Source organism: Coffea eugenioides, chromosome 8, assembly GCF_003713205.1.
Source record: "Coffea eugenioides isolate CCC68of chromosome 8, Ceug_1.0, whole genome shotgun sequence".
In the NCBI taxonomy this organism is placed as follows: Eukaryota; Viridiplantae; Streptophyta; class Magnoliopsida; order Gentianales; family Rubiaceae; genus Coffea; species Coffea eugenioides.
Window position 1 is genome coordinate 19,079,355 of NC_040042.1, and position 25,415 is coordinate 19,104,769.

The 25,415-nt window shown below is 36.8% G+C and overlaps 1 protein-coding gene and 1 long non-coding RNA gene across 2 annotated transcripts; one reads left to right on the top strand and one right to left on the bottom strand.

The window, feature by feature from the left end:
* Positions 1-1,233: 1,233 nt before the first annotated feature.
* Positions 1,234-18,689, bottom strand: LOC113780371 (benzyl alcohol O-benzoyltransferase-like). The gene is made up of 5 exons (XM_027326178.1): positions 18,534-18,689; positions 5,104-5,544; positions 2,611-2,636; positions 1,473-1,643; positions 1,234-1,321 (listed from the first exon to the last, which is right to left on the bottom strand). Exons 1-5 carry the CDS (start codon positions 18,687-18,689, stop codon positions 1,234-1,236), a joined length of 882 nt encoding a protein of 293 aa, XP_027181979.1.
* A 1,983-nt stretch (positions 18,690-20,672) lies between these two features.
* LOC113781576 lies at positions 20,673-24,637 on the top strand. Its single transcript, XR_003469635.1, has 3 exons — positions 20,673-21,190; positions 23,623-23,682; positions 24,461-24,637. It is a non-coding gene; the product is annotated as an uncharacterized LOC113781576 (long non-coding RNA).
* The last annotated feature ends 778 nt before the right edge of the window (positions 24,638-25,415 follow it).

The following is a 25,415-nucleotide window of genomic DNA, read 5'->3' on the forward strand; positions in this document are numbered from 1 at the left end:
GAATGTCACGTGACTGGTACGTGCTGATTAGGTGCGTGACATGAATGGTCACGTCTTGTGCATGGATAACATTCCATTAGACTTACTAGCAAAGTTAGCTTAAATTATCCTTGTTGTTTTACAAATCAATCAGCTACAAGCAGGTTTATTACTAGTGAAGTTTGCTCCAGAAAACTCAGATGCTTTTCCCATGGATGAATGGCCACGTTTTCTGCAAGGGCAACATTCCATCAGACTTACTGGCAAAGTTAGCTTATATTATCCCTGCTGTTTTCCAAATCAATTAGTTACAAGCAGGTTTATTACTAGTAAAGTTAGCTCAATTTTGCCTAGGAAATTTTGACAATGACTTAAGTAGTTCCTTACGTGCTAACGAAAACAAAGCGGCTAAAATTTTAGATTTTGACCAAAAGAGTTCTTGAAGAGTTTAACAATAACAAATCTAATGATCTCAAATTTAATTGCCTACGTTATGAGAATCAAACCAGTTGATATAACAACACAGGTATTCAGAGTAGTATGCTGCATTGCAAAGAAGAAGAGTAAAAGTAAAGAAGTAGGAAAGAAAGTTAAAAAAATGTGAGGCGGAAATTGCAAAAAATTTGATTTATGAGAAATCAACTAGAAAATGAATTTTCAAAAAATTATTTCTATATATATTTGTAAAAACAAAATAAAAATACCGATATTTTCTTTAATTCGGTATGCAAATAAAAATATTAGTGCAAATAATGCCAAAAACTATACAACCACAAATGAATATTACACACGTCCTTAGGTCAAAATATAAAAGCTATGGTTTGTGCATGTACATGCCCTAGATATTTGCAGAAGGAAAATCTTATATTCTTCTCAAATAATGAAGGTAAATTATAAAATGAGAAAGTATCATTTAACCACCGATTATTGCAACCTGTCCCCTATGGCGAAAGGTATTAATCTTTTTAATTATTTTAAATTACATTGCACGTCATTTCAAGAAATGTAAATTCAAAGGTATAAAAATTTTTTATTTAGAAGTGGTATTAGAGTTTAGCCACACAAATCTTGGTGTACACCACTTGTTCCCAATCGATTCGTTTCACTTTATCGTAAGATTTTTATTGTTCTAAAAGCAAAAAAAGATAATTAGAAGCTTAATATATGAAAACGAAATTCGACATTTTTTTATTGCATTAGAGACTAGATATAATTCTAGCATGCCCAATTTTGTTGCATTCGTCCATTGGCCCCTTAGATCATTTTCTCCATCTCCTCCTGAAACTTATCCATGGCTGCAAAAGGCAAGCATAGTGGCATCACAAAACCATCCTCTCCTTGGCTATTCGGAAATTGTGAATAAAATGTCATGTTAGAAAATGATTCCCCATCCATAGTTCCACCATGAATTGGCTTTCCCCAGCCAAAATCTACCTCCTCAATTCCAGTTTTTATTGCATCAGAAACAGATATTCTTTAACAACTTAGAGTACCCTGGTTTTCCATCCAAGGCACTATAATCAATGGCTGATTTGATGAAGTCTTCAGTTACTTGTTCTTTCGCTTTCTTCACTAGCCCCAATGCATACCCTAATGGATTATTGCATAATTTCTCCACTTTTAAGACTGTTGCAAGAGTGACAAATCCATTGCCATGATAACCACTAAGTGTGAGGACCCGGATTTTTATTTATTTATTTATTTCACTGGTTTATCTAATTATTTATTTATTCATTTGCTCCAATTAATTTATTTCATTCATTTTAATTGCACTTGCATGGTACATTGCTCTAAATTATATTTTAGCACATTTGTCTTTAAAGTTAATTTTTCTTCTGCTTGATTAGTGAGAATTAGTGAAAATACATTTTTCGAGATAATATTTGGTCCGAGAGTGCAGTGGTCTTGGAGAATTAAGGGTGATCAATTATAGACTAAGAAAAGTTAAGTGAGGGATTAGAGGTGAGTGAGTTGAATTAAGCTCAATTTGGAGCACTAATGGGTCACTATTCATTTGTTGACTTTTGCACCAAAGATAGCTTTATGTCATTTCATCTTTCTCATCAAATCACTTCACACAAAAAACACCCAAACCCTCTCTTCTTCCTTCCCCTTTTGCCGGCCACCCCTCTCCATTTTTAGCCAAAAATTTCAGCTTCATCTTCTTCCTTGGTGGTTTAGAGTTTGAATTCTTGTGGTTTGGTCTACTACTCTTGGAGGAAAGGTAACTCTCCAAAACCCTCATTTTTCTTCCAACTTATGGTTAGTTTTTAGTTAGTTTTAACTAGTTAAACTTGGGTTGTTTATGGGTTCTATGAATCTTGACTTTAGGTAGATGTCTTGAGGTGGATTCTTAGGTAGTGGCCTTGAGGATTCAATGTTTGTTTGGTTGTTGTTTTGGTGATTTATAGTTTGGTTTTCGTATGAAGATTTGAAAAGAAAATTTGAAGAGGAAATGGTGTAAGAACTGTCCGATTTTTGCTGGTTCATTTCCCTTATGTTAATTCAAATTTTGTGGTTATATTGATGCCAAAATGCTTGTTATATGTTGGGGCATATGTGTGTAAATTATCTCCCAAAAAGCATTTCATTTGGTTGAGTTAAAGTTAGGTTAAAGGGAGGAAAGCAAACCTGGAATTTCTGATCAGTGCCGCCGTCTAGTACGCACTCAACAGCCCATAATTTTTCATTCAGGAGTCAAAATCAAGTGCCGTTTATGGCATATGAAACTAGACTCCGAGGAATTTCTAATGGTATAAAATGTACCTGCTAGGTCATTTTCTATGAGCTGTAGTGAACCGGCAAAATTGACTGTTTTTCTTCACTGTTCTAACCGAGAAACAAGCATAGCTGCAGTTTGTAGCTCGTTTTCACTCATCTTACAAAATGAATTTGAAGACAGTTTTTTCTAGTGATTTTTAGCATTTTAAATCTAGTTTTCAATGCCATAAACCTCACTAATTTTGAACTTGTGTAGCCTTAGTTATGGCCTGATTTCGACTATGTCAAGTGCTCCAAAGCTGGAATTCCGTGAACCAGGTTTCAAAAATTAGCTTTCATAAAGCTGTTGTATCTTGGTATACAAAGATCCAAATTGAGTTCTGTTTATTGCGTTTGAAACTAGACTTGGAGTTTTTTCAGTGGTATAAATTTCAAGGGCTGATTCGATTCCTGTGACCTTTGCCAAATTTTCAAAGTTCACTAAAATTCAAAACTGTTTTGCTCTATTCTTGCTGAAATAGTGAGTCGGAGCTAAAATTTGATTAATTTTGGATTTGAATCTGGAAAAAGTGTCATATAAAAAGTTTTAGTTCATTGAGTCTATTTTCCAATGGTATAAGATTTGCTAATTTTGAACTTATGAAACTCAAGTTATGATTTTTCAAAAAAAGTTGCCCAAAACTGAATTTTTCCTTGGAAAGTGATAACACTCCAAAGTCACTTGGAAACATTTTCTAAGTTTCAAGCCTAACTTTCTTGGTTATTTGCATTTCATTTCATACTTGAAAAATGGATTTCACCTCCTAATCTTATGTCCTTGGTTTTCATGAAATTGAACCATAAAATGGAGCGTTTTAACTAGAGTAACTCTTGAGGAGTTACACTGGTTTTATATTCGAAACTTGGAACCTTTAACTTCAACCTTTGCTATGAAATGAGTAGCATTTTGCTGGAATTTGACTCCATAAGATTAGAAAATTGAAAACCATCTTTCTTTTTCTCGATTTTCGTGTCAAAAATTAAGTAGAGGATTTTCTTTTTAGAACCAAGATTTCTTTCCACGACTTGACTCGAAAATGACTTTTGAGTTCTCTTTGAGTATTATTTCAATGATTAAGTGAGGAAGTCTCTTTTAATTCGACTTGAACATGTGGTTTTCAAGCGTGGGTAGCAAGAGGATATTCTTCTTATTAACCTTGGTCGAGTACCTAGGCAACAGTGGTTGTGCATTTCTCAGGTAGTCTCGTGGACGCCGAGTAGCTTGTCTGACCTCTTGCTTTTGTTCTTGCTTTGCTCTTGACTTTTGGTGTGTGTCAAGTATATGTTTCATGTTACTATGATTGAAATGATAATTGTACAAGTGCTATGTGATTCGTGAACTTGCCGAAGCGAGGGTGTATTTTACCGCCCTTGTCCTCTCTCCCTCTTGATTAATTGATACTTGTTACATGAATGTTTATGACTTGCACTTGTACTTGAACATGTTTTAACTCATGACCACTGAGCGGCAGCATGTACCACACCCTATTCGAGTGAGAGGTGCCTCTCATACCAACTCAGTGCTATGAACGATTCTAAGTCGATTGGAGTATTGTCTTATCGACCAATCATGCTTGTAGGAATGCCCTAACCCATTGGCTAACCTCGTAACTCCAACCGGCAAGGGTTTGGTCGAGAAGCTTGGTGAATCTTGGGAAATGTTATAGCTTGATCTGTTGAGATCTAGCTTGGCATACTCGAATAGTATTACCACCTCATGCTTGTTTGGTTCTGGATCCGAATGGGTATTATGTTGGATAGAGGAAATAAGTGGAGCGCTATGGTCATGTTGCTACTTGAGGTGACGGAGAGTCAACCTTGGATGGCTTGAATCGGTCGAGATGTGGAAATAGCTCCTCTGAGAGCTTCTGTATCCTTCCACTTGTGTTTATTTCCTAGTTGTGCACTTTAATGAAATTCATGTTAAAGTTGCTTTTCAGTGTGCTATTTGATTTAATTTATACTACTTGCTTGCTTGCTTGATTTTCTTGGTCTCACTGAGTGTTAGCTCACCCCAAGTTGTTTTCCTTAACAGGCTTTGGAGATGGAAGTTGGAGATTCTAGACTAGCGGCTTTTGGTTGAAGCTAGTGTATCTTTGTATGATATTGGAAACTTTTAAAGTGTAAATTTTGTTATATTTAGGGAATCTGGATTGTAATTTGTAAATGCTAGCCTTAGGAGTTGTGGCTTGTATATTTGAAGTATTCCTTAATCCTAAGTCTATGATTGGCTTGTGGATCTCTATTAAGGTTGAATGAGTGCGTGAGTCCTGACGAGAGTGGGCAGGCGTTCCACTGACACCCTAGGGTTCGCCCTAGGAAGAAGTGGGGGCGTCACACTATGCAAATTTAGGTTATTCTTACCACACAAGCAAGACTAACAATCTCTTCTAGATCCAATTGTAAGGCTATTGATCTTGATCTCCATAAAAATGCAGCCCCTAAATCAAATCTTGATGTATAGCAAATTTTTGGGGCAAGATATTTCTTGATAGCTTTTATCTCTTGCGGTCTAAAAAAGAAGCCTTTGCGTGGGAGGTTGGCTGCAGGGTCCAAAATTGTCAACTTAGCGCAACTATTACTATTTTTCTCTACTTCATATTCATTGTGCACACATGTAACACATGGAGGATTTCTTGCACTTAGAAGCTCTCTTTGCCACACAAGCAGTGGAGAAGGTGTCGATGATGGATATTTGGCTATTTGGCTAACTGCATTCAGAAATTGGACCAAGCCAATTGCATCACCAATTAAATGGTTTAAGTGAACAGCAAAGACAAGTCCTCCATAGATCAAGTGGGTCACCTGAATTTTGGCCCAGAAAAATGAAAATTAAAATAAGAAAGTTTGCTGCTAAAGTTTGTAAATAAGTAGGAATCCTGGAAGGTATAACTTTAGCTCAAACCAAAATTGATCTATAAAAATCTTCATTCCAAAAGTTCCACAGCATTGTGAGAAAGTTCATTTTAATGATCCTTTTTTTATACAACTTTATCTACCTAAAGCTTGCCATGTGGAAGTGGAGAAATTTATAATGTTCTCATGACACTAACTAGTGTAAACTGAACAGGGAAGGACGGTCACTTTCTTGGAAATTATTATGCAAGTGCTACAAGAAATTTTGAGAAATTGAGGGAAAATTTATGACTAGGCCTAAAATAAACGGTTTGGTGCGAAAAACCTGAAAAAATTTTTGTCTGCATAAAAATTGCTGATCAAATATATAGTCAGCATGGTTTGTAATATATGGGATAGATACAGTACGGAATATTATATATACATATGCATATTTCATTTTTTTAAGTACGATTGAAAATTCATTGCCCAAATATCGGTTCAGAAAAATTATGCATATAAATCTTGCGCAAAATAGATTTAAAAGTTTCCGACATATAAACATGTGAGACCCCGTAAATTTTCTTATTTTCTAGGTTTTATTCTATTTAATTGCATGCTTTTCTGCATTTTCTTTATTAGGAAAATTTTCCAGATAATTTTTATGAGTAAATATAGTTTTTAAATGATTTTTCTAGTATCGGTTAGTTTTTGAGAAATTAAGAGCGTATACCGGACGTGGGACCCGCTAGTGCGGAAAGTTCGGTAAAATTCGGCCAGTTAGGTTAAGTGTTGGATACCGGATTTATTTTAGCAGGTGTTAAGAGATAATTAGAGGATACCAAATGGATGAGAGTTGGTGAGACAAAAGGATAGCCATGTATTAATGAGGGGGACATGTGTCAATTGGTGATTTAATCTTGATTTTTGACCACTATTCACCACTTTACCAATTAAACAAAAATTGACCAAGAATCTTCATTTTTCTTCACTCCTTGGCCGGCCTCTCAAGAAGAAAAAGAAAGGGAAAAGCTCTCAAATTTCTTGCTCCAATCTAGCAAACCAACCGTTTAAATTTCCAATTTCTCCATAAAAATCCTTAGTTTAGTGATTGTGAGGTGGTTAGTGAAGTGGTTTGGAAGACTAAGGTGCTAAGTTATCTCCTTTCTTTGGTTGCAAGGTGAGTAGCTAAGGAATCTCTCTCTTATGCCTAATAATGTTAAAATAATGGCTTGTGGTAGCCTAAGAGGTGATTTTGTGGGCAATTTCATGACTTTTGGTTGAGATTGGTGAATTTTTCTATTTATCCATGATTTTTTCTGTTTTTATATGTTTAATATTGTGTGGCCATAGATGATGGTTGGAAATGGTCTAGAATGAAGTTATAGTGCGTAAATTGTAGCGAATTGCGGAAAATTTCCACTTTGTGCGGAAAATTCCAGATTAGGGTTTCCATTTTTCCCCATTCTTCCTGGTACTTTTTCTCTTAGTTAGAGGCTGAATTGGCCTTAGTGTAAAACATGAAAGTTGTATAGAATGATGTTTTATAGTTTCTTACAAAATTTCAACCCAATCGAAGCAACGTAACCTGTGAAAAGACCGAAATACTCCTGCTGCCCTGTTTCTGTCCAAAACTGATAATCAGTTTCTGTAATTGGTTAGTTTGACTGGGAACACTACTGATTTGGTTGTCGATGTCTTCTTAAGAATTATATTCTGGTATCTTAGATTTCAAATGGATTTGGAATCACTTGAATTGGAGTTGTATGTGCTGAGATATGATTGAATGAATCAGGACTGCTAGATGAATTTTGCAGTAAACTTCAAACTGGAAAATCTAGGGTTGTTTTGGTAAATTTGACCTAGATACATTGTAAACTGGACTGAGTATCCTTCATCAAAGTTGTAGCCCTCTGTCTTAGCTTCGAAGCAGTATAAATTATACATCCATCCGATAATCGTAGCGCCGGTTGTGTCCAATACGCTAAACAACGTCAAAACTTTTTTTGGGCTTTAGGGCTTAACTTTCATTTCCGGACTTTCCCTAGCTTACTTTGGTATTTATATGTTCTAATGGAGCCTTATTTTTAGTAGTATATGGATTCGGTTTATGACTCGTATTCGAGTCTCATTGTGCTTATTTGAATGTTTTAGGGCGTGACGGTGATTCAAGACGCTCTTTGGGCGGAAGTGTATGAAATTTCATTTGCTTGCTTGGTGAGTGTACCACTCACTTGCTTGTTACTATGTGGCTTTGTTACACTTGAAATTGATGCCTTGAATGCTTATTTGCAACGTTGAAATTGGTTCAAGCGAGGGTGTACTTGATTACTCTCACCCTTTATGTCTTACATATGACTGTTTACTGTGTTACTTGAATGGTATATGAAATATTGGAATTGGTGTCGTTTGGACGAGTATCCAACGGCCATTACTGTTCTCACTGAGCTCAACCCCATTGGTGGTCAATTGAATCGAGTCGGCAAGGGTTTGGTCGTGAAAATTGACGAGCCATGGGGACTGTTATATGGAATCTTGTAGTATGAGACTCTCGATTCCGGTATACTCGAGTATTGCCAATTTTCTACTGTCTGGAGTTCGGGCCCGGTAGAGGTATGTGAGGGGGATGGAAAGTGGAGAAAGTGGGGTCTACGGTATTGGTTACTCCTTTAAGCGTTGACGGAGGATCAACGGGGCGAGATCAAGTACGGCAAGCGAGGATAAGGGCTCTTGAGAGCCGTCCGTATCCTTTTATTGAATTTAAATGTAATGTTAGTTCGGATTACTTGTTGAACGTTTGGACTGAGCAACTATGTGCTTATGTGAATTTTACTAATTTGCATGAGTGTACCTCACTGGGCGTAAGCTCACTCCATTAAATTTTGTTTTCCTTACAGGGAACCACTTTTGGGGACTATGATGTTTTGAAGCACGAATTGAGCTAGTTTTAATATATTTTGTAAAGCTCCTCGATAGTTGGGAAAAACCCTAAATGTCTTTTGATCTAATTATTTTTCTTTTGTTTTGTAAATTACAAACGTATGTGTATAACATTGTTTAACCCTGTTTATGTGTCCTATTTGGTTTGGAAATGTTTTTCAGAGTTATATGACATGGCACCCACTATTCATCGACGGTTTTGATTTTCGTTTGGCTATTTTGCAATTTTGACTTGTTTGAGCGTGCTTTTATTTTTCCGGAACGTTTTAGATCGTGTTTAACTGCACCGTTAGTCCTGGCGAGAGTTGGGCAGGCAGTCCGCTAACCTCTTTGGTTCGCCTTAGGGGAAGGTGGGGCTGTCACAAAACACATGTATAGTTATTATGTTTACATGTATAAATTTAGGATAAAATACAAAAAAAAACCTCATGTGGTTATGGTAACGTACGGAAAAGTTTCTTATGATTTCAAAACATACGTTCCGACCATTCACGGTTTGAACTAATTTGAAATAACAATAGAAATTATCAAAATTAATGAAAGCATATGAGATGGCACAATTGTCCTAATATATATATAGGCGTAATAAAAGATTGTAACAAATATCTTGATTAAGTATACTTATGAAAAACCATATGTGATTAAACTAATCTGTGGAAAAGTCCCATATGGTTATCTATTGCTGGCACCACCACCATCCACCTTCAACTATCACCCTCCCCTACTTCTAATCCTCCTCCCTCTCTTTTTCCTTCTCTCCCTTCCTCCTCCCTCTTCCTTCTTCTTTCCCTCCCTTGCATCTACATTCCCTCTCTTTGCGGCTCCTTTCTAGCACCTCTTCACCTCGTTCTTGTGACCAAATTTGTACTAGAAGGGAGGGGAAGGGGGTGCGAAAAAGGGGTGATTTAGTCACAACCCCTTCCCTATACCCTCTCCTCTCTCTCTCTCTCTCTCTCTCTCTCTCTCTCTCTTGTAACTAACTATGGTCATTGGAAGGAAGGAGGGTGCAGGGAAATTACTATGAGGAGATGAGAAGGAGTGGGGTGCAGGGGATGGAGAGGGAAGAGAGATAAGGAAGAAGGAGAGAGAAGGAGTGGTGATGAATGGGAGGGTGGTGATGGGAGGTGGACAGTGGTGATGGCAAGAGGTGGGGGTGGTGGCGGAGGAAAAGATAATGATGTTATTTTATTTTTATTTAGTTATTTTGTATAAAAAAATAAGGTGAGTTGTATTTGAGAGTTTTTATTTATTTATTTTATGTATAGAAATAAAATGAGTTGTATTTGAGAGTTTGTATTATTTATTTATTTTGTGTATAGAAATAAGGCGTGTTGTATTTGAGAATTTTTATTTATTTATTTTATGTAGAGAAATTAGGTGAGTTGTTTTTGGAAATTTTGAGCGGTTTTTGAGAATTTTATGAGCTTTATGGCATTTAATAGATATATTAGTTAAAAATTTTATTTAAAACATTATTTTTCAAGTCAAGCACTTGTAATAGAGGCTCATTTACCTCAAACTCATTAATTTAAATAATTTTTGTCGATCTTTCATGTTAGTCCATACCATGAGGAACAAAAATGTATAATTGGAAATTGTAGGGGACTCTTTCTGTTGGTTTGGGGCTTTTATGTATTTTACCCTTTTATTTAATAGGCATATCAATTAAAAATTATTTATTTCCAATACAAATACTCACAAAAGAGGTGTGTGTATCACATAATCCATTAATTCAGATGATGTTTATCACCTTTTAAAAATTAGTACAAATCACGAAATACCAGAATATATGTTTTGAAATTAGATGGAGTTTTTTCCATAGGTTTATTTAACCATAGAGGGCTTTCCTATATTTTACCCACTATGATATGTCCTTGCTATTTTTTTTTATATAACATGGAAGATATATCATTGTCCTTATACAAATTTTATTTTTAAAAAAATTTGAAGTATAATCCACAAAATATTATATGCTAAACCCTGTTATATGTATTCTACGGTTATTTGAAATGCACATTATTTTTTATAAGAATATATTTTATGTATTTTTAGTGTGCTTTATTAGTTAGTTTTTGGTGTGTCTTAATGTGAGTTGTATAGCTAATTAGTTAGGGTTTTAGTAAAAATACACATTTTGTGGTTTAAGTGGCAAAAGCTGCATTCCTATAGATTTTAATGGTAAAAACCTCATGTTTTAATAGGTTTTATGATTCAATCATCAAACAGCATGAATTGAGAAGACAATTGGATGATTATTGATGATTTGAAGGGGTTAAAAGAAGACATGAAGTGTAAAACATTCAAAGGAAGAAATGCAAGTGAAGGTAGCTTTTGACACCTTATTGTATTTCGGCAATTTCTCGATCTACATGCATCAGATTGAGGTTATCTTTATATCATTCTAAAGCTAAGAGATAGATCTACATTTGGTATGTAGACATCAAAATCCAGTTCAATCATTTTCCTTGTCAAAAAGTCAAAATACAAAAGCTCATTTACACGGTCGAGAGCTGAAATAGGGGATTGACAAGTCAAGGGTATTTTAGTCATTTACCAGTCCACAGAGCTCCAAATTGGATGATTCTTAAAGCATTGGAAAGTAACTCAAAGGGATACAGCTTTCATGTTTTGAACAAGAGCTAATTCGGCCTCCAGCATGGAGAAAATAATGGTTGAAGTGAAGCCAAATACACAGAAGTGAATACGTGGCATATGAAAACGTGACTTGTAGTCGCGTATTCTATAGTTGCTTATTGTAGCCAGATTTTTGTAACTTTTTCAGCCACTTGCTCTATTTTCACACTACTTTCCAACTATACTCCACACAAGAATTTCAGTTGTGCTTCAGACTCCAAAAGGAAAAGAAAATGAGCTTTATGTCTTGTCCAAAAAATAACTTTTTGACTCTCTTAACAATTGGAGATGTGAGTATGATTAGAAAGGAAAGAGTAGGGCATTTAGGAGGGAGTGTGAGAACCCGTATTGCCCTAATATTTTTCCTAGGGTTTATTACCCCTTAATTACATAATTTTTTTGCATTTTCTGGCTTAGAAAAATTTCTTGGTGGAATTTTATGAGCAATTATAGTTTTTAGATGTTTTTTCTAGCATTGGTGAATTTTTAGAAAATTAAGATTATCTATTGGATGTGGGACCCACTAGTGTGAAAAGTTCGGAAAAATTCGGCCAATAAGGTCAAGTTTCGGATACTGTGAAAAATTTATCGGGTGTTAAGAGATAAGTAGAGAGTGAGATTTGATTGATGAGAGAGAGAAAAGAAAGGATAGGAATGCATTTATGATAGTGACAAGTGTCACAAGATCATTGGAGTTGACTTAAGAAATACTATTCACATTTTTGACTTTTTTGACCAAAGGATTATATATCTCAAAAAAATCACAAAATTCACCATTTTTCTTCTCATTGTGGCCGAACCTCTCACTTGCAAGAAGGAAGAAAATTCTTCAACATTTCAAGCTTCCAACTTGTCCAAATCCACCAAATCAAGTGTTTAACTTAGTTTTTACTCCATACAATCTTTCCTTCTAGTGATAGTAAGGGTATTAGTGAAGTTTGTTTGAAGCTCTAAGGTGGCCAACACCTCTCTACATCTCTTGATACTTGGTAAGTGATGCTTGAACCTCTACTACACCTAATGATGGTTATAGTATGCTTAGAAGTGGCTTGAGTGTTGGAATATATGATTTATTTCTTGGTTTGGCTTGATTTAGTTAAGTTTTCCATTTTATGATGAATTTTCTGGTTTCATATGATCTTGATGGTGTGGTTGTTTTTGATGGTTGGTAATAAGGGGCTTTAGCTCTAGTAGGTGCATATGATAGGAAATTGCAATCAATTTTGAATTTGGAAGAATTTCTGGAAAATTAGGGTTCTTGGTTGAACATTCTGTCCGAAATTTTAGGTCATAGCTAGAGGCCGAATTGGACTTTGATCAAAACATGAAAGTTGTAGGTATTGATGAGTTTGAAGTGTCTGCAAAATTTCAGGGCATTTGGAGTAGTGTAGAGTGAGTTATTCCGTTTTTACTGTTGCTGTTTTTGGTGAACAGAATGTGCGGAACTGCGATAGTAATTTCCTATTTTGACTGGATTTGGTTTGGATTTTGAAGTTGGTGTCTTCTGATGAAATGTTACTGGATGTCTTAGCTATCATATTCCTTTGGAATTTCGGCATTTGGACTTGTATAGACTGAGTTATAGTAATTACAGTTTTGTGTGATTTGCAAACCTGTTTTGGGAATTCTGGTTTAGTATTTGGCACATTTGACCTAGTTGTGCTAGGATTTGGACTGATAGGCCTTCTACATTGTTGTAGCCCTGTCTTTTAGCTTCGAGATGGTGGGTCTTACGCCCTCATCCGATAAGCGTAGCTCATTTTGTGCCATTACCGCATACGGAGGCCAAACCTGTTTTTGTTGATTGATCAAATGAGTTATATTTTCTGATTTTCTGGTTTGCTATTATGCTTATTTATGCATATGAGACCCTATTGGGGTTGTGTTCAGCATTGTTTTATGACTCGTCGTCGAGTCTCTCTTAGGGCTTGCTTTCATTTTGGTTGTTTCCTAGCTAACTTTTGTACTTGTACCACTTTGAGCCCTGTACGGCTTTTGGGAAATGAGATGACCTTTGGTGTGAAATGTTGGGGCTGATTTGAGGAAATAATGAAGCCTTAATGGCTGGAAAAGTAAGAAATTTAGGGGAAGTGCTGCCCGATTTTCTAGGCCGTTTGGTTCCTTTAAGTTGGATTTGCCTTTTTGTGGAAATGAAAGGCTTTTGGGTTGTTTGCGCCTAAGTCTTCATGTTACCTTTTCGTTTCTAAGAAAATCATGTTTTGCACCCTTGCATTAGTAACTATTTGGCAAGGCGTACGACGTGTAGTCGAGCCTCACATGTGCATTCTGTTTACTCGATTCTGGAAGTAAAACCTTCAATTGGTTTATTTTGGTTATTTTAGGGTTTCTTGGCGATTAAGGCCAATCTGAAGTGAAAACTTTTGAAGTTCAGCCGGTGAGTGTACCACTCCCCTCCATTGCTGTTTAACTTGATTTCTGCTCTGCAATCTGTTTATTTGTTCGAGACGAGGGTGTACTTTATCACACTCGTTCTCTTGTCTGTTCATATGCCAATTTACTATGCAAAATTTGAATCTGTTATCTGTGTCTGCAAAATTTGAATCTGTTATCTGTGTCTGCATCTGTTCGGATTTCTATGACCTATGAGCTCAATCCTGTGGCTAAGTTATTCGAGTCGGGCCGGCAAAGGCCTGGACGATTAGATAACGAACCACGGTAGTCTGTTCGGGGATTTTGGGTATTGAGACCCTTGATTCCGGGTATACTCGAGTATTACCATTTTGTTCGTTTGAGGTGAGCGGGCCCGGTAAAGGGGTGTTTGGTGGACGGAATTCGGTGATAAGAGGGGTCTACGGACGCATTGGTTCTATATACGTTGACGGAGAGTCAACCGGTTTGGATCAAGTATTGCACTGGAAATTTGGCTCCTGAGAGCCACCCGTATCCTTCTGATTTGAATCATTGGTTCCTTTGCTTTACATCTGACATGTGTATCTGATTTGTTAAATGTGAAATGCCATGATTTTAATGCTATCTGTTTGGTACCTCATTGAGCGCAAGCTCACCCCTTTCTGTTCCTTTTGTTTTCCTTACAGGAAAATAAACCCTTTTGGTCTGGATTTGACAAATGGCTGCCAAATTGAGCTAGTTGAACATATCTTTTGTATAGCTCATGTATTAAAACCCTAAGTGTACTTTTGGGGCGTTTTCTCTTTTGATTTGGCAAACCGTGTATATGTATTAACTTTTGAAAACTTTTGTATGTCCTTTTGGATTGTAATCGCTAAAGTTCAGATGTGAATGTTTGCGTGCTCTTTCGGTTGGGTTTTGACGGATCGGTTACTATTCATGACCGACTCCGGATTTCATTTTTTTATTTTGGGTTATTTTACCATTTTGACCTGTTTACGCTCGTTTGTAAGTTCCGGATCGCAATAGATAGCTCTAATCTAATCCGTAGTCCTGGCGAGAGCTGGGCAGGCAGTCCGCTAACCCCTTTGGTTCGCCTTAGGGGAAAGTGGGGCTGTTACAGGGAGATTATCAAATTTTATCATTAGAACTTAGTGGAGAGTCTTGTCTTGTTCTCTAGTTAGAACTTTTGTGAGAACAATTGGAGACTTTATTGCACAACCATTTTGTTGAAGAAATTGAAGATCATTGGGAGCTTCTTCATTATTTTGGCTAAGCTTTCTTTATCTATCTTTTACTTGTGATGTAATAAGTGTTCATGTAATGAAGCCATGTTCTTTCTTGTTATATCTTATATGAGTAACTAAATTTTTAGATCTAAAGAGTAGATAAAACTATTGGCTACTTGATATGAAGTGAATATGATTTACACTTGTTACACCTTGTATTAACTTGTCTATTTATGCCTACTTATCACTTGTTGTTGCTTGATCACTAATAACAAGCTTATAGTTGTTATTATTTAATGAAAGTTAGATATAATGATAGAACAACATAAATAGAGTTTAAGTAGTAGACTCATGAGAATGGAGATACACTTAAGTGGATCAAACTTGCATTTTATGAAGTAAACAAGAGTAGACTGACAGGTGTCGTGCTTGTATAATAATAAATACCTACTCGAGAAAAATATAAATTTTGTATATAGTGGTGAGCAAGGTTGAATCCACAGGGACTAATGATAATTCGTTTCTTCCAGAGTCCGAAGTATGGGGGAGGGTTTGGAGAATATAAAATAACTAATTAACTAACTAATGAAACAACAAATAGAAATAAACAATAATTAATCAATAACCAATACGACTCTAGTCAAAAGTGCAACTTTTTAGACACTGTCCATTCAACTGATTTTCGATGCAAATATAATTCAATTACTCATTAATAGATTGGTTATAGTTGTCATACATGCGATAAACAACCAGCCTTTCGTTACTTTATCGATAGTCAAGATACGACTATTAACTAATTTCCTAACCAAGAAATAACTCTAGGTACGACCATAAGATTTAATTTCTCAATTGCAATAAGAATTAGAAATGCCAACCCCAACCAACAAACATGCTACGAGAGTTTGTTTAAGTTAGATCATACGTTTCCCTAACATAAAATCAATCACGCTAGTCGCCACTAGTATTAATCAATTGAACAATTATGGATTCAATCAATTAATCTGGTAGTAGATTATTAGGTTAATTCGAATATCGGGCCCTTGACATTCAAATAACATAACAATCATAAGAAGTTAAACCAGGAAATGTATAAATACCAATGAATAAAAGAAATAAGTAAAATAATTCGATCTCACAGATGTTTGGAATCGAGTCCTCAAATTGACCTTCAACTAGAAAACGGAGATTTAGCTACACATCCTTAAGGGAAATCCATGAAATTTCCTTGAAGCCATTCGCACGAATATTCCACCGAAAGAAAGAAAAAATGCAGAGATCAGCCAAGCGATCGTCTCCTCTTTTTTTGTTCCCTGGCCATGGTAGTAATCACGCGGGATTCCGGCCTTTTCTTTCTCTTTTTATTTTTTAATTGATTAGTTTTCTAATACCAATCAAATTCTTAAAAAAAAGTCCTATTACAAATCAATTTCCTCAAGCTTTCCTTTTTCTTGAGAGTGACTATGACAGCCCCACCTTCCCTTAGGGCTTCTTCCTTCAAAATCACTCTACCAAAACCTTTAATCCTCCTTAGTGAGCAACTTTTATGGAGTAGTTTGCACAAACTATGGCTGGAACTCAAGATTCAAGCAAGAAGTGAGGTGCAAGATGAAGTTTTCTCTCCTTTTCCTCCTCTCCAATTTCGGCCAGGCTAGGAAGAAAAATAAAGACATCTTGATCAAATTTGGTTGTTAGTAAAGATAAGAAAGGTTGGTCAAAATCCAACTTTCAATGGTGTCGCGACAAATGGCGCCTTAGGGTTTAATCTCATTCTCTTGTCTTCCAGTGGTTAATCTTTCTAGCTAACCTCTAATTATCCCTTAACACCTTATAAACTAATATCCCTTTATGCAAAATTCACCTAGTCATCAAAAATTTATCGCACTTACCGTACTAGCGGGTCCCACATCCATAATGCACTTCAAATTTAACATGAACTAACTTATACTAGAAAAATGATTCAAAAACTATACTCACTTATAAAAATATCTAGAAAATTAAGATAACACAATAAAGTAAAGAAAATGTATGCAAAGAATTAAAATAAAAAATATAAATCCTCACACTCTCTTCCCCTTAAAAGAATTTCGTTCTCGAAATTTCTCACCTTGATTAACAAATAGCTTAAGGTATTTCTTTTCCATTTTCTCTTTCACTTCTCAGGTTGTCTCTTCTACTCCGTGATTTCTCCACAAGATTTTCACCAATGAAATTTTCTTGTTTCTCAGTTCCTTAACTTTTCGGTCGAGCAACTGCACGGGTTTCTCCTCATAGGTGAGAGATTCATCTATCTCAATTTCCTCTGGTTGTAGGATGTGAGTCGGATCAGGATGATATTTCTTGAGTATCGAGACATGGAAGACGTCATGAATTCTAGATAAACTCGATGGTAGCTCGAGTCGGTATGCCACTTTTCCAACTCTTTAGAGAATTTTGAAGGGTCCTACAAATCTTGGTTGAAGTTTCTTTCCTTTACCCGTCGTGACACTTCGCAACGGTGTGATATTAAGAAATACAAGATCTCCAACCTCAAACTCCAAAATCCTTCCTTCGATTGTCTGCGTAACTTTTTTGCCGACTTTGAGCTGTTTGATGTCTTTGACGTATCAATTTAACCTTCTCATGAGTATCCTCCATCCAAGTTACGGTTGTTGGATCTAAAATCTTCTTTTTCCCTATTTCATCCCAATAAATCGGTGATCGGCACTTCCTTCCATACAGAGCTTTATATGGTGCAAACTCTATTAACGTGTTGGCCTTAAATCTCTCCAAAATCTAAGATACAAGTCCTTAACATATTCTCGAGGGTTTGAATGGTTTTTTCTGATTGTCCATCTATCTGGGGGTGATATGTGGTACTAAAGTTTAGTTTGGTTCCTAAGGTTTCTTGTAATTTCTGTCAAAATCGAGATACGAATCGAGAATCCCTATCCGAGACTATACTCACTGGAACTCCATGTAACCTTATAATTTCATTCATATACAACTGAGCCAACTTTTTCATACAATACTTCATCTTCACGAGCAAGAAATGGGCCGATTTGATTAACCTATCGATGATTACCCAAATGGCATCATGACCTTTTTGCGTCCGTGGCAAACTTGAGACAAAGTCCATCGTGATGTTTTCCCGCTTCCATTCGGGTATCTCGAGAGGTTGTAACAAACTAGATGATTTTTATGTTCAGCTTTAACTTGTTGACAGATGAAACAAGTTTGCATATATTGGGGAATTTCCTTCTTCATGTTGTCCCACTAATATAACCCTCTTAAATCCTAGTACATCTTACTACTACTTGGACGGATAGTATACTTGGACCGATGAGTTTTCTCTAAAATTTTCTTTTTCAATGTTTCATTCTTTGGTACCACCACTCGTTTCCGGTACCTCAAAATTCCTTCAGGAGTCAAATTGAAATCAGGTAATTCCCCCTTTCGCACCTTCTCCACCCACCTTTGTACTACCGGATCTTCCTTCTGGGCCTCTTTGATTCGATCTAATAGAGTGGATGTCACCCTAATATTTCCAAAAATCACCTTCTGACGCTCAAGACAAGGGTTCCACTCACTAATTCTTTCTAACATCTTCTATTCTTTAACCATTAACCTAGCCACTTGAGCCGTTCGACTTATGGCATCTACTACGATGTTAGCCTTCCCAGGATGGTAGTTAATTGTACAATCATAATCCTCTAAAAATTCCATCCATTGACGCTGCCTCATGTTTAACTCCTTTTGAGAAAATAGGTACTTAAAGCTCTTATGGTCAGAGTAAATCTCAAAAGTTACCCCATACAGATAATATCTCCACTTTTTCAGGGCAAAGACAACAGCTGCTAATTCCAAGTCGTGGGTTGGATAGTTTTGCTCGTGAGGTTTCAACTTCTTATAATCAAAGGCAATCACATTCTTATTTTCCATTAGCACGCACCCCAATCCTTCCATCGAGGCATCGGTATATATAGTGAAACTATCCTTTCCGTTATGCAAAGTTAGAATTGGTGCCATGGTCAACTTTTTCTTCAATTCTTAAAAACTACCTTCACACCTAGCATCCCACATAAAATGACCATTCTTCTTCGTCAAATCGGTTAAAGGATCGGCAAGTTTTGAGAAGTCCTTAATAAACTGACGATAGTATCCTGCTAATCCTAGAAAACTACGAATCTCAGTGGGGTTTTCTAGCCTCTTCCATTCAGTTACTGTCTCTACTTTCGCCGGATCTATGGTGATACCTTCTTTTGAAATCACGTGCCTTAAGAAAGAGATTTTCTCCAGCCAAAATTCACACTTACTAAACTTGGCATATAACTGGTGTTCTCTCAGGGTTTGTAAGACGATTTTCAAATACTGCTCATGCTCCTTTCGAATTTTAGAGTAGACTAGGATGCCATCGATAAACACAACTACAAATCGATCCAAGTAGGGTTTGAAAATCTGATGCATTAGATTCATAAATACGGCAAAAACATTGGTCAATCTAAAGGGCATGACTGTAAATTCGAAATGTCCATATCTAGAATTAAATGCAGTCTTTGGTACATCCTCCTTCCTAATTCGCAATTGGTAGTACCCTTGTCGGAGGTCTAATTTCGAAAATACCACTGCTCTCTGCAGCTGGTCAAACAATTCATCAATGTAGAGCAGTAGGTATTTATTCTTAATTGTAACATTGTTCAATCCCCGGTAGTCTATACATAGCCTTAAACTCCCGTCTTTCTTTTTAACAAAAAGTACCGGAGTTCCCCATGGAGATCCGCTTTTTCAAATAAACCCTCGCTCTAGTAAGTCTTGCAACTACAATTTCAATTCCTTAAATTCAACAGGGGCCATCTGATATGGGATTTTAGAGATAGGTGATGTCCCCGGTAACAAGTCAATCTTAAATTCTATTTCTCTTTCCGGAGGTAAAGTCACTAATTCATTAGGAAACACATCCGGATATTCCTTCACCACCGGTACATCTTGTACCCTCAACTTATCGGTTGGAGTATTGATTAGAAAAGCTAAGAAACCTTGTGCTCATTTACTCAATAATTTCCTAGCCCGGATGTCTAAAATCAATGCAGACGAGGCTAATCTACCCCTTACATCTAGCCTTAAAGTCGCCTCCCCAGGTAAGCGAAATTCTACCACTTTTCTCTTGCAATCTAATTGAGCATCATATCGAGCTAACCAATCCATATCTAAGATAACATCGTACCCCTTAATGGCTAAACTTATTAGATCCCCCAACAGTTTTCTCGCTGCTACCCAAATTTCGCAATTCTTATACACCATACTAGTAATCAAACGTTGGTCACCCGTAGGAGTACTAACTTCTAGATCATATGACAATCTAAAAGACTTCACATCAATTCCACACATAAAATTGGTGTTGACAAAGAAATGAGTAGCACTAGGATCTACTAAAATCTTAGCTAAACGGTGGAATACAGGAATCGTACCTTCTACGACCTCAGACGAATCAGGGACCTGATGTTGCTCTAGGGAGTATACCCAGGAAACATGGGGAGTGGCTGCCGAACCTCCCTGTGGGACACCTTTTTGTCCTCGCCTGACCTGACCACCTCTTGATGGGGCTCCTCTTGACACCCCTGGAAGTCTTAGTCCTTCAGTTTCTCTCCCAAACTTGGGAGGTATACTCTTATCCCCTTGCCCCAAGCTATTTCCAGGGATACTCCGTTTCTTCGGTTGAAAGGTTCTAACTTGTAGCCTCGCACTTTCAACTCGCAGAGCTTTCTCCATAACATCACTAAAAGTATTGATTTGGGCTACCACTAGACCCTTTTGAATCTCAACATTTAACCCCTGAACAAATCGCCGTATCCTCCTTTGTTCAGTCACAATTAGTTCGGGAGCGAACTTAGACAATCTAATAAATTGGCTTTCATATTCAGCTACAGTTTGAGCTCCTGCTATGCCTGGGTAATAATTCCTTGGGATGAACTAGAACTGAGAAAGGAAGGAATTCACCGATAAAAGTTGTTCAAAGCTGGAAAATTCTGTTCAAAGTTATTGCATGCCACCCGATGATAAAAAGCTGCAATTTTTGAGTCATTTCTCCTTCAAAATGTGTTAGATTATGTCTTCATGCATTATATATATTCCATAGTATACATATCTTGAACTTGGTGCAGTACTTGACCTGAACTCAAGTGGAATGAGTGTAAAATATGAAGAAACTTTGCTGAATTTCTGTTTGGACACTACATGAAGGATCATAAGATGAAGCTGGAAATTTCCAGCTTTATCTCTAGAAAATTTTGTTAGTTTAGTCAAAAACTCACTTCATATAACTGCCATCTTCCTAATCCAGTCATCCATGTGTTATTTGAGGAGCTAAAAGCAAGAAAAGATTGACTTCAAAGCAATCTCAAAAGCTGGAATTTTCTGCATAGCAAATCGAGAGGGAAAAGCTGCAATTTTGGTTATTTCTCTAAAAGGTTTGCTAAATTGTGACTGGAACTCACGTATTATGATCTGTCTCATGTTTAATATGATTGCAAGTTAGATTTGAGAGCATAATGGAAAAACTAATGGCAAAATTCTGATTAAAGCTGATGGAACCTGCTAGGAAGGCCGAGAGAGAGAGAAAAGGACTTTTAATCAATCTTCCTTCGAATTTTAGTTGTAAACCTCATATGTTCTGTTTAAGGCTACTTTGTAGCTTGATAAGATATGTTTTATACTTCTAGTTGGAGCATGAACCTGAAAGGAAATATTTGAGAAAACATCAAAGTTGAACTGTTATACTGCTAGAAAACTTCGTTGAATGATGCAACAGCTGATGACAGATTTTGTGTGTGATTTTGGCCGAACAACATGCTGAAATTATGAGTTACTCATCTTGTATATGCTGGACTGAATATACCTTAAGTATTTAGAGCTTTAAGCAAGTGAAAGAATAGAGTTTTGACAAAATTTGAAGTAACGACACTGGATTAATTTTGTGGTTGCTGTCCGAGAGAGTGAAGCAGGATGTGTTTCTGTCCGGCCATTTTTGACCCTGAAAATATGAGAACTGGGTGTTGGTGTCTTCATAAAAAATATAGGTCTATATCTTAGCTTAGAAACGCTATAAAGTTTGCCTCAATCTGATAAGCATAGCTCTAGTTATGATTGAAATACCAGAGGATGGCAAAGCTGACTTCCTCGTTGCCTTTCCTTTTGTTTCACATGCATGCAGCTTTGATGATGCCGTGAGGAAACCAACTTTTAACTAACATTTCTTCTAATTTCCAATCTTGTAAGCTTTCATAAATGATAGCTATGATTGTTCTCAGATTTAATGGATATACCTAGTTCCACGAGTAGGGTTAAACTAACGCGATTGAGTGGAAAGTTACGATAGTTATATACGTAAAGTGGCTTCTAATGATGTAATATTGTGTTCATGACTATTTTTAAAGACTATTAATGTGAGGGGCTGGTGTAGTGGAACAAAACCCAAACTACAAACAACTTAGAATCTGGTTTAGCTTAAATGGAACAAATGAAGAGTTCATTTGCCTTAATCCTTGAATATTGGATAGAAAATGATTTAATCTTAGTCTAAACATCTTACAAGACTTTAAACTTGGAATATATGTATATTTCTTTGGTTTCTATTGAAATTTGACGCTTAAATTATGTTAAAATTACTGGTATGAATGTCATACTTAAATGTATGGACGGTTTGAATAAAAGTCTTGTGGTTTTAAAAGAGAAAAAGGAGTTTTTCACAAGTGAAAAATGAGTTTTCAGATTTTTGGATTTCACGGACCAGTCTCAGTAAAATACTTATATCTTGGTGTAGGAAAATCCGATTGAGGTACTGTCAGTGGCATTTGAAACTAGAATCATGGGCCTTTGTTCTGTAAAAATTTCATATTTTTCCTCCATGTGTACTGCTTTCCGTGACTCCTCAAAGTAGGCTGTCCTGCTTGAATGTCCCGTTTCTTCAGGAAAATGAATTTTTGACTTGGATCGAATATTTGGCCTATTTGTGATTTGAATCTTTGAAAAGTGTTTTCTGGGATGTGATAATACTAAAAATCTATTTTACAACAGTATAACTTTCATAATTGTTTGATTTGTGGAACTCGAGTTGCGAATTTTTAAAGTTTACTGTTACTATTCATCTCCGTAGATTCCTGAAGCATAGAAACGGGCTTCTTGACTTTAAAACCTCAGACGGCCTACTTCCAACCTCTCACCTTGATTTTTCCACTTCCTTGACATCAAAGATATCCCTATTGAACTTCTCTCGCTAATGTATCTCTCATTTCCTCAAAGTTTTACTCTTTTAACAAGTTACCTTAATTAAAGCGGTCAAGACTTGTACTTAGCTTTTAGCCACCATTTCTGAATTTCCAAGTGAAGCTTACATGCTAAAATTGTCTTGTGTGTGGATGACATTGAGCCTAGTGAAAGGCTATTGTGGTAAGATTATTTGTGTGTGATTTTAGGGCTGAATTGAGAAAAATAATGAAGCCATAAATGGCTGGAAAATAGCTAAATACAAAGGGGAATGCTGCCCAAATTTTCACTCGAAGGTGAGACGTGTATACTCGTAGTTTGAGCGAAGATTTGAGGTCGAATTGAACTCGAATCATCTAGGGTATTCAAGTCTTCGCTCATAGAGGTATATAAGTTAGAATTCGGCCAAACCTTGTAACCTTGGAAAAATGAAAGTAACGACTAATAGAAACACATTTTCCTCCTCTCTTCGACTCAAATGGGAATTTCAAAGTTTAATCGCTTCAAAGTTTCAAAGTTTTAAGAGCGAGCATGAGTTTTACGAATATTCCCCAAATGACTTTCAATTACTTGATTTTCTTTAAAAGAAACTTGAACCCTAATTGATTTCAAGTTCTTAAATGACGTTTTATCGTAGAGTTGAACTCCACACAAGGAGTAATACCTGACCGTGATCCGTAAAGGCACTACATCTTTGGTGAGTGTTCCACTTCTTGCTACCCGTTATGTGAAATATCTGAATATCTGAAATACTTGATTTATGACGGTTGGAGCCAAATACTGTTTTGATAAAATGGAGGCGAGCGTGTACTTTATCGCACTCGACCTCTCTTGTTTTCCAATGAGCCTCTGTATACTGTTATTATGAGATGAGATTTCGCTATATACATGACTGTGTTTGAGTTGTTTGGGTGATATCCCATCAACTACTGCTACTGTTTGGGTACCCAACCTCTTAGGTGAGTCGGTTGTATCGATCCAGTAAGGGCTTGGTCAAGAAGGCCGATAAACCTTGGGGACTGATGTTTGGAGGTCCCTGGTGAAGTATAGCCATTGAGCTTGCTTGTTGTGTTGCCCAACACCACCAGTGGTAAAATCCTCGACTTGATTCTGTTTCTTTGGAATCTTGGATTCCTGGAATACTTGAGTATTACCAAACTACTGTTTGTGACGTGCGGGCCCGGTAGGGGGTTAATTGGTGGACGGAGATTGGTGAAAGCGGTGTTCTACGGACTTGCATTTTATGAATACAAACGTTAACGGAGAGTCAACGGATCCAGTTATGATCAAGCTCCAGTGGTTATTGGCTTTTGAAAGCCACCCGTATCCTTTAATTGAACTGTGATTAAATTACTGTCTTACTGTACGGAGTTTATTTGATTATTTTGTGACCTTATTTGGCTATGTGTTTAATCATTTTACTTGGAACCTTACTGGGCGTTAGCTCACCGCACTCCCTTTGTTTTCCTTAACAGATCGGGGATGGATTTGATCAAGAGCTTTCTTAGCTTTACATTGTTTTGGACTTGTATTTGAGAGTGTAACCTTTTACTTAAGTAGACCTTACTTTTGACTCCTGTAAGTTTAAACCTATAAGTTCAACTCTTGTTATGTAAGTTGACTTTTGGTTATAGGTATACTAAGCTTTTGGAGAATTGGTGAAGTGATTATATTTTATTTTGGGTTACACTCCCTTGCATGGAAGATGTTTCGTCCGCTTCATTTGAGTTATTAGTACTTTGATCGACTGAGCCCCGGCGAGAGCTGGGCAGGCAGTCCGCTGATACCCTAGGTTTGCCCTAGGGAGAGGTGGGGTTGTCACACTATCGGCTATCGGACGCATAAAAGGACCATATCGGATGGCCGACAATCATTGAGTAACTTCGGACGCATGAAGAACTCACGCTCGGACGTCCGAAAATAATAAGCCAAATCTTCTATGATCAATGACCTCGATCGGACACTTAATACCTCAGTACCGGACATCCGAAAAATATTGCGGTACTTCGGACACAATATACTGGGAGTATCGGACGTCCAAAAGAAATAAAGAAGGATCTGCAAAGTTTACATCTTACCTTCGGACGTATATTGTGGAAGGACCGGACGTCCTAAGAATCTCAAAAAAATGTTCTGAACTCACTGCCTTCGTTCGGACGCAGAAAATCAGTGTACCGGACGTCCGACACCACCAACGGCTAGTTGACTCTTCAACTGCCCTCTATCCGTTGACAGCATTTATTGAAGACTTTTTTGTCCCCTATAAATAGTAAATAGTCAACTACTTCAGAATTAACGTTTACACTTTAAGTTTACATCAGATCTTGAGTGATTCAAGTAAAAGAATACTCCAAAAAGAAGTTTTGTACTCTTAGTTGTGTAATCCTCATTTAGCTTTTCAAGTGTGATTCAGTTTCTTCAATAGTGTAG

Bases quoted from the DNA above. Each gene is read 5' to 3' on its own strand.
- LOC113780371 (XM_027326178.1), bottom strand. From the start codon at position 18,689: ATGGAAGGATTGGGGTGCGTGCTAATGGAAAATAAGAATGTGATTGCC. The intron at 5,545-18,533 runs GTAACTTTTGAG...GCCAAAATTCAG, and splicing joins GGAGATATTATCTGTATGGG to GTGACCCACTTGATCTATGG. The intron at 1,322-1,472 runs GTACTCTAAGTT...ATTTCCGAATAG, and splicing joins GCCTTGGATGGAAAACCAGG to CCAAGGAGAGGATGGTTTTG.